Source organism: Stegastes partitus, unplaced genomic scaffold, assembly GCF_000690725.1.
Source record: "Stegastes partitus isolate 25-593 unplaced genomic scaffold, Stegastes_partitus-1.0.2 Scaffold207, whole genome shotgun sequence".
NCBI lineage: Eukaryota > Metazoa > Chordata > Actinopteri > Pomacentridae > Stegastes > Stegastes partitus.
Genome location: NW_007577938.1, coordinates 510426 through 520166, shown reverse-complemented (window position 1 = coordinate 520166; position 9741 = coordinate 510426). Strand labels below are relative to the sequence as shown.

At 39.0% G+C, this 9741-nt stretch overlaps 2 protein-coding genes across 2 annotated transcripts in view; one reads left to right on the top strand and one right to left on the bottom strand.

Moving 5' to 3' along the window:
• Positions 1-6514, bottom strand: part of polr3c (polymerase (RNA) III (DNA directed) polypeptide C) — a 9207-nt gene extending 2693 nt beyond the window's left edge. Inside the window, exons 1-7 of the mRNA XM_008280705.1 lie at positions 6424-6514; positions 5289-5435; positions 3825-4089; positions 2394-2698; positions 1253-1357; positions 510-683; positions 378-429 (exon numbers count right to left, since the gene is read on the bottom strand). Of these exons, the coding sequence (XP_008278927.1) occupies positions 378-429; positions 510-683; positions 1253-1357; positions 2394-2698; positions 3825-4089; positions 5289-5435 (1048 nt within the window). The 5' untranslated portion in view covers positions 6424-6514. The remainder of the gene's footprint in view (positions 1-377; positions 430-509; positions 684-1252; positions 1358-2393; positions 2699-3824; positions 4090-5288; positions 5436-6423) is intronic.
• A 104-nt stretch (positions 6515-6618) lies between these two features.
• Positions 6619-9741, top strand: part of rnf115a (ring finger protein 115a) — a 12640-nt gene continuing 9517 nt past the window's right edge. The window contains exon 1 of the mRNA XM_008280704.1: positions 6619-6724. Within this exon, the coding sequence (XP_008278926.1) occupies positions 6647-6724 (78 nt within the window). The 5' untranslated portion in view covers positions 6619-6646. The remainder of the gene's footprint in view (positions 6725-9741) is intronic.

Here is a 9741-nt window from a genome sequence, read left to right as displayed (position 1 = left end):
TGTGAACACTGTCTGCAGTTCAGTCGAATATTCTCCAAAAATCTGTAATGTATGTAATCCAGGGTGTGGAGTTTAGTTTGTTATTAAAAAGCTGCAGCGGGATCCACATAAGAGAGTTAATTAACTAATTAATGATCCCCGACATGGAGGCGGGATGGATCAGGACCTAACATCAGCTCACACTTTGTGCTTTTCTTCTCCTCAGATAGGTTTACTGTCGGTAAAGTCTTATTATCATCGCATGAGGACAGAGTTTTCACTTTTCAGGAAATCCTAAATAAACCAGGCTGTTATTAATTTAGATTATTCGTGCATCACACTTTGCACTGTCACCTTAACAGACTGACGAAGCAGTAAAAGGCTCATTAAAAGGATACTGACGACATACATCCCTCCTCCGCTCTCACCGGCCTTCCCCACAAACTCCATCTTCAAATGACAAGAAGTTAAACAGTAAACAATTCTGTGTGGATACAAAGAGCATTAAATGTGCCGGGAGCGGGTTGTACCGGGTCATCCACCAGCAGAGTCAGGTACTGGTCCAGGATGGGTCTGGGGATGTTGTAGCTGGCCGGCAGGGATCTGAAGATCTCATTGGCCGACAGCGGCTTGGTGCAGGTGGCTGCAGGCGCCGTGGTGACCTCGCTCATCCTCAGCATGGTCCTCACGATCTCACTGCTGGTCTGTGGCGTTGTACGGAGAATTTAAACAACCAACAGAAGCACAAACTATCATGACACCGGTTGTTATGAGAGTCGAAAGGCAGGAAGAGTCACGTATATTGCTTAATCTTGCTTTAACGAGAAACTAAAACTAGATTCTCCTCATTAGTCGACGAGCAAACGTTGAGCTAGATCCCTCAGAAATGGTTAAACATTTTGGAAAATGTGCTTATGCAAGTTAAAAGTTAGCTTAGCAATCGCAAACAGCTGCGATTAAACCCTAAATTATCCATCCTCATGCTAAAATTTGATTTATATTGAATTTGTATTTGATCAACAGGTTTCTTGTGTCTGGAAATGACATGTAGAATAAAGCAGATTTGATGAAATATCACGATTTTACGCTTAAATTTGGTTAATTTTCCCAACAGAACCAAGCAACACATAAATAGTTCAATAAACACTGGAAACCTGATGCTGTGTTCTGTTTTCTGGCTGATAAATGGTGTAATCTTTTAAAGCTGACAGCAGGTTTTGGGGTTCAGAGGTTTAACTAATACGTCCTCAGTGTCTGTGAGTGTGAACCGGACCTGGTCCAGCTTGTTGGCGACGGCGCTGATGATGGCCTGGTCTCTGAAGTGGAGGTGGAACCGCTCAAAGTTCACCTGCCAGTAAATCCCCTCGTCGCCATGGGCCTGAACAAAAGAGAGACACAGAAAGAAAGTCACAGGAATAAAAATGTGTTAATTAATAGACCAGGCAGTTTTTTTTTCTAAATGTATTTTATAAGGAATCAGTAAAATATAAATAAATACTACTCAGATCAAATAAATATTAATAAATTAAACATAAATTGATTGGGTTTTTTTTATTATTATTATTATTATTTTACTCATGTCCAACAAAATAAAATAATTTTGAAAAATGTACTTTTAGTTTTTGCTGAGTCCCACTAAAATCCCTTAATTTAAAAATATACCATGCAAATGTTTAAATCAATTTATTTGACCAGGTATCAGGAAAAAACAAAGATAAAAGACATTAATAAATACTAAGAATTTAAACATAAATTGATTTTTTAGAAATATGTTTGTTTGCTGTTGTTTTTTTACTGATTTCCAATAAAACAAAAAAAAGTTTAAAATATATTTTTACTTTATACTGAGTCCAACTAAAATTTCTTAATTTAATTTAATTTAATTGATTTAAAAATATACCAGGCAAATTTTTAAACACATTTATTTTTTATCAGGAATCAGCAATAAAATAAAATAAAATAAAATGACAAAATAAAAGGAATGCAGAAACACTTAGAAATTCAACATAAAGTATTTTCTTAAATCAGCTTTTTTGGAGAAAAATAAAAATCCCAACAAAATAAATTATTTTAGAAAAGTATTTTTAGTTTTTACTGATCACCTATAACATCCTTAATGTAATTAAACTTATTTAAAAATATGTCATGCACATTTTTAAATTAATGTATTTTATCAGAAATCATTAAAAAAAAAAAGATACACAAATAAAACAAATAGATAAATACTAATAAATTCAGCATCAATTTTTTATTTATTTTTAGAATCTCCTTTTTGGGGGGTTTTATTAACTGATTCCCAATAAAGTCAATGAACTCAAAACGTGCTTTTTTTGGCTTCATCACTCGTCATTATGTCCGTTGTGTCTTTAGCAGTTATAACAAATAAAGTAATCCTTATCTTCTAAGGCCCTGACCTCTGAGTCCATTTTGGCTCTTTTGGCGTTCCTCTGGTCCTCCCCGTCCTCGGTGGCGAGCTGCCGCTTGCCTCGACCGATGAGGGTCACATGAGGCACCTTGTAGCAGTCGGGGAAGCTCTCCGGTGTGGGCGGCGCGGCGCTGGCCGGGGCGGCTGGAGCACCGGGGGCGGCAGGAGTCTGAGCTGGGGCGGCCTTGTCGGCGGCTCCTGCTGCGGCCGGCGGGGGGCAGCGCTGGAGGAAGTGCGTCTCCACCAGTTTGGAAAAGGTCGAAGACACCTCGCTGTAGTCCATGCTGCGGCCCTCTGCAGCAACAGCAGCACATGACACAGTGGACACAAGTTCAGTTAAAAAATAAATAAAAGTGTGTTTGCTCTGATCAGATTCTATGAAAAACTAAAACTTTGGTAAGGAATCGATTACTCGCTAGCTATTAAATTAATTGCAACATATTCGATTAATAATAAACTGGTTTATTAATTTTTCTAATAACATTTTTAGTACTTTTTAAATTAAAAAACAGTCTTTGTTTGCAGCTTCTTAAATGTGAATATCTATCAACGATGTGAATTTCTCCACTGTGAGATAAATAAAGGCATATCTTATCTTATCTTATCTTATCTTATCTTCTCGTGTCAACTGAATATCTTTAAACAAAATAAAACATTTGAGGAAACACTGATCCACATTTTTCACCATTTTAGGAAACAAACAACTAATTGATTGACAAAAGACGTTATCATTGATTATGGCCTCAGTTTTCAATAAATCTTCATATTTCCTTTCATTTACCTCACGGCGATATCAACAGTACTTTTTTTTTGTAAATATTCCACTACAAACATGATCAAATAAACCTCATTTTTATATTTACTTATGTTATTTGTTATTTTTTTTACTATTCCCTGACATTTAATAGACCAAACGAGTGACTGATTCATCGGTTTGACTAATTCTTGAAGGAAAAAAAAAATCAAAATTTCTTGATTTCAGCTTCTTAACTGTGAATATTTTCTGGTTTCTTTCCTTTTCTATGACAGAAAACTGAAAATCTTTGGACAAAACAAGACATTGAATGTGGGATTTTTTGGGGAATATAGTTTAGTCTTGAAATTAAAAGTGAGAGTGATAAAATGTAAGATATAACTCTTATCCTGGCAGACTTCTACAGTCCTGAGGGTGATCTGAACAAGAGCTGCAATGATGAACTGATTAGTTGTCAGCTACTAAATCCGCCTCCAGCTCCGCTGATAATCGCTTTCAGCACCTCTTTGAAAACTTTCTGGTTTCTTTCCTCCACTATTATAGTACTTTTTAACCATTTTCTGACATTTTGTAGCTCAAACGAATAATCTAGAAAATAATCACTAGACTGATCAAGATGGAAGCCATCCTTAGTTGAAACTCTGATTCTGTGGTGGCGCCACTGACCCTCCATGTTCTGCGTGAGCCGATCGGCGACCGTCTTCACCGAGCCGCTCATCGTCATGTGTCCCCTCTGCAGCAGCTCCTCTATGATCAGCTCTCCGGTGTCTCCGTACAACGTCTTGGCGGTGTAGATGTACCGTGGGTATCGTAGGATCCTCAGGATCCGCTCGGAGCTGCTGCGGTACTCAGTCGGGCTGCCGGGTCCTTTACGGCCGGAGCTGAACAAACAGGCGCCGTGCTGGACGAGTACCATCAGGGACTTCTTCACCTGGTCAAGACAGAAAAGGAAGGACAGGAAGAGGCTCATGGCTTGATTTACAGAAACAAAAATCACATTGTAATCATAAAACTGTTGTTGCACTGTTATTATTGCTCTAAAATCCTAGAAAACGTCTTCTTTGCACGACTATAATACAACAAACAAAACAACAAAATGTAGTGGTGCTATGTGACTGATTTTATTAGTAGTGCTCCACTTGAGAATTACGACAGTGTGAACGTTATGTTTTAATATTAAATCATGCAATGGCAATAAATCATGTCTCTGCAGCAAAAGCAGCTTAATCTGGTTTTAAACATAAAAATTAAAGTCCTTAGATAGATATTAAGATTAAAAATTGAAAACTGGGTTTTAAATTAATTAATTTCAATCAAAAAATCTGTAAAAGAAGAAGAAGAAAAAAGGCGGAAAAAAGGGTAAAATAATTTAATAATTTAAATAGAATGTTTTTTTAATTCTGTATTTTTCTGATTTTAAAAAAAATTTATTTAAAATGTGTAACATTTTAAATTAGTTTATTTTCAATTATTAATTTATTGTCAATTTATTTATTTCAAGGTTATTGAGAATTAATTTTTAAAAAAAGAATATAGATATAATAAATACTAATAAATTAAATAGAAATCAGTTTCAATCTTTTTTTTCTTTTTTTTTACTGGTTCCGGATAAAATTTAAATAAATCAAAGATGTGACGCTTTGCAGATATGTGCAGCAGAATTCTGACATCGTTCAAGTTCAGGGCATCTTTAATTCCACTCAGTTCAACATGTCAAAATTGATCTATTTAGATGAGACTTTTTTAGTTTCTTAAATTAAGTTTGAACGGGTCAGAATTAGTTTTTTGTAGAATCTCAAACTGGACTTCTGCCTGGTCAAAACGTAAATACATATTTGTTGAATTGCAGTGTTGCTTTGCAGAAACCTGTAGTTGCATCAGAAGCTTCAGCTTTTCAAAGCGCATATAGCAACCAGTTTATTCTGACTAAATTGAACGACAGAGATCTGTAGCTGTGGTTCTGATGGGCCAGAAATCAGGCTAGAACCCTCATTAGTCCAAAAGACGTTGTTGATATCTGTCATTTTAATCCCAGAGAGTTAAACTCTGCTGCTAAACGTTAAAACAACTCGCTGTAAAGTGTGTCGATGATGAACATCCACAGAACCACGGTGAGTGCAGGAGTCCTACCAGGTCCACAGAGAGGCCGGTTTCATGAATGATGGTTCTTAGGTTCTGTGCTCCACTTCTGAGCAGGTGTGTTCCCACTTTCTCCACCACCTCGCCGAAGTGTTCGCGCAGCAGAAGACCGCAGATACGAACCTCCTGGGAAGTCATCTGCACAAACAAACAGGAGAACACACAGGGGATGAAACATCCAAAGTCCAGGCTCGCTTTGAGTTTTAGAACAACAATAAGCTCCTCTGTCAGTGTGTTGTTTATGAACAGTAGCCAGATTATAGGTACTGGATGATCTCTTCAGAACACCTGGATTTTCAAACAGTCAAATTAACAGCCATGTCTGCTGTTTGGTACAAAACTTCCAGATAAAACTTTGCTAAAGAACACGAACAGAGGCCTGATGGATGTTGGAGAACATTCTCTGGTCAGATGGAGATCAACTTGTTGGACTCAGATGGAGTCCAGATGTTTGGTGTGAACCTGACCAGGACCACCACAGTGGATGCATCGTCCTGACAGTGAAGCACGGAGGTGGCAGCATCATGATGTGGGGCTGCATGAGGGCAGAAGGTGTTGATGACATGTAGAGATGCCCCATGAATGTGTGAGGAGAAAATAAATTACTGGCTGACAAGATGGAGCTTGAAGAAGAGGAATATTCCAGCAGGAGAACATTACTTTTCTTCAAGCTTCATCCAAAAATTAAATTACATGAGAGTTTCTGCAGTGGAACAAATGGAAAACAACGACATATGTGGCCTGATTTGAATCCAACAGAACATCTTTGTGGTGTTATAAAGAGAAGGCTTGAGTGTGTCATCAAAAATAAATGTGGACATTTATTGAACTCTTCAAAAACTATAACAATAACAAGAATACTGACTTTAATGCATTGACTTCTTCTTGTATTTTAATACAGTAAACCTGATCTGCTTCATTTGACATCAGAGCAAACACCTCCTGTTTAATTCACAAATAATCTGATTACTGTGAGGTGATGCAGTTCACAGTTGTTTGACATTAAATGTTATTGCGCAGTTCAGCCGCACACTTTAAGCCACTGAGCTGATTGTAGCTGCCGGCTAGCGTTAGCATACAAGCTAACTGAACACCATAAAGTCCACACTGAATATTTCGCACAAACCTTTCCGACTGATTAGCTCCAGGACAGCTCTCAGCTTTTAATCATCCCTCAGAGCGAAGAACCGTCCACATGTGGAGGTTCCTGGATGTCAACACACGTCCACTTCCTCCCGTTCGGCTCCGCTCGCCGGGATTCGGCGGCGCGGCCGCGGTGCATGCCGGGCAGGAGGCGGAGGCTGCCTCGGCTCTGTGGAGGACCGACGTCAGTGCTGCTCCTGGGGAAGATGGCGGAGGCTGCGGCTGTTCCCCCGCATCGGTTCTTCTGCCACTGCTGTAAGGGAGAAGTGAACCCCAAGCTCCCGGTGAGTCAGGCGGCTTTTCCGTTCCCGTTTCTCGCCCCGCCGCCATTTCCGTGCGGCTGACATGTCGGCCTTCCCGCGGATCGCCGTTCGTTTCGCTACGGCTAAAGCCCCTAGCTAGCCTGTTAGCCGTTAGCACCGTTTGTTGTTGTTAACTCTCCGGATAACTCGGGTTAAATATCCGCTGTAATTAAAAATAATAATAAAAAAACAGACGTTAAAGGGGAAAACGTCGACAGGTTTTGTTGCTCTGGACGGGTTTTAGTAGAACCACTGTGCTGTGAAGCTTTGACAGTTGTTGTGTTTACCTACTAAACAACAGAAACACTACATTTGTGTTTGATTTAATGTCCCAGATTTACCTACAGTGAGCTGACAGGAGGACAGTTTTGTGTTTTGTTTTATTTTGTTTTTTTGCACCGTTGACAAGTTGGAGAACCTTCAGGAACATTGTCAAGGTTTAGGTTTACTTTCAGTTTCAAATTTAAAAGTGACAATACTGTCCCACGTCGACTTCTATCAACCTTCATGTTGCTTTAAACTTATTTTTTACCCCCTAAAACAGTTCCCATGTGCACTATGATGACAGTTCAGGGGTTTTATAAGAACCTTGCAGCAAATCCAAGCTCCATTTTATTACACAGCTGCAGCAGTTAATGGATTAGCTGTCAACTTTTAGGTAATGTCAGCTTTATTTTGATAATTAATTAATCAATCAATTTAGACTATTTGTTGTATTTAAGCTTTAAATGCAGCTTCTTAAATGTGTTTTTTTCTTCCTGTATGACAGCAAACATAACACCTTTTAGATTGTGGACAAGACAAGACATTTGCTTTCGTCTGACAGTTTCCAGAGAAAACAATTTGTCTACCTTTTTTTTAAATTCATTCAGTGCTTCTTACTAAACCGGTCGGAGGCCATTTTTTGTTTTTGCCTTCTGATAAAATTCCCCACTGGCCGGAAGACTTGGGGAATTCTGGAAACGCGTGGTTTAGTTTCAATTTTAAAATTAAAAGTGAGAAAGGAAAAAGCAGACGTCTGGAAGCAAACGTGACTTAGAGCATGACAGACACTTAAACACCTTAACTAGACCCAGGACTATAAATTAATTAGTTATCAGCTGCTAAATTAATCGCCAGCTCTGCTGACAATCGATTATTTGGCTTGAGGTATTCTTTCAAGGGGGAAAAAAGCGTTTAAATTCACTGATTGCAGCTTCTTAAATGTGAATGTTTTCGTTTTTCCCCCCTTTTTTTACGACATCTGAATATCTTTAGGTTGTGGACTAAATCACATATTTGTAATCTTGGACTTTGGGAAACCTGATCGACATTTTATACCATTTTCTGACATTTTAAAGGCCAAACAGCTAATCAGTTAATGGGGGGGGTGATTGACAGATTAATCAAGGATTTTATAAATTATCAAGAGTGTATTGAACTGTGTGGTTGCTTTGGAAGCCTTAATCGACGCCACCGTTTAATTTTATGATGTTATATTGGATGAACTCGTCAATTATTCAATTACCTGGTTGTCGGAAATAGTTTCAGCTGTACTTTTTGTTGTTAATTTTTAATTTTGGTGTGTTTTACAGCTAAAATGTCACACTTTCCCAGCTATCTCATGTGATATTTGGCTCTCAGTCAGGCGAAACAAGCAGTTTGAAGTCGTCATTTTGTATTTTAGGAAACTGCAAAAAGCATATTTGATTTTTTTATGATATCAACCAAATGTCAAACCCACATTTTTTTCATTGCTGGGCTCTTCGGCTACCAGATACAGCCGCACAAATATTCATAACAAACTGGCAGGCGAGCGTATATCGCACCACGTCGCCAACTCGGTCCAGCAGACCGTCTTATCATCAGCTGAGTCTTTATTTTTACATTTGAGGGTACTTCCCGGCCGCCCCTGTCACCGATTCTAAACTGGCTGGCTTTGCTCAGACACACTCAGTCCTTTGGCATGTCTTCGCCGAGCCAGCAACTGACTGCAACACCCCAGATTATCACCCCGCGCTACGACAGCAGCGCCTCGGGACCACGTCTCGCTCGTGTCGGATCAGAAAACCTGTGAGCTAATGACACACGGCTGAGCTGTTTTTTGCTTACTGCGGGTTTTTTTTATTTTTTTTTTACCCAGTCTGACCTTGAAATTGGTTTTACATCCTTAAATTCTTACCAACCAAGCCAATGAGCATTAATTTATGTTCTGTTTTTTAGGAAGCGCTCTCCAGACAGAATAGGATATAAGATAAAAAGCAGATATTTTGGTGACCTACTTTCTCATTAGCATATGTTATGTAACGCATGTATCGCTCTAATCTCCCACAACCCTGTCCGTATATTAAATGACCCCACTTCAATCCTGTTTTCACGGCTGAGAGGCACCGACTTTCAGGTCAACGTATGAATCCAGCTGCTGAACTGGCACTTTTCCTTTTTTCTGTTGCACTGTTGCACTGTTGTTTTGTTTTGTTTTTCCTGAGACTTTAGGTGTGGTTGGCAGACCAGCTCTACCTCCTCGGTCGCATTCATAAAAACACTAGTCGTCATTCAGATATGACCGATATTATCCGCTCGTGCTCTTTTGTAAACTAAACCAGTCCGTGAGTGTCTTTACGGTTCTCCTGTAGGGCCCAGCAGTAGATGATATAACACTACGTTATCATTTCCTCATACTTCACATTATGGGAAATACAGTTTATGGGTATAACCTGTAAAAATCCAAACTGATGTTAACTGTAATGGACTTTTAACACGTGTAAAACCTCATCTGTGCCCTTTTGTGTGTGTGTGTGTTCTTTTAGCCACATTAGGTGTCTCATTTTTCAAGTCCAGCACCTCTGTGGAAACAGAACAACCACGTTTAGAAGGAGAGAGATGCCCTGAATGTGTTCTGTGTTGTGTGACACAGTTGGAATGACAGAAAAGGTGTTAAAAAATTGTAAAAAATTCAAAACAACATGGAATCAACACATTTTTCTAAATACACGCAGGCGTAAACATTACTGGGGGGG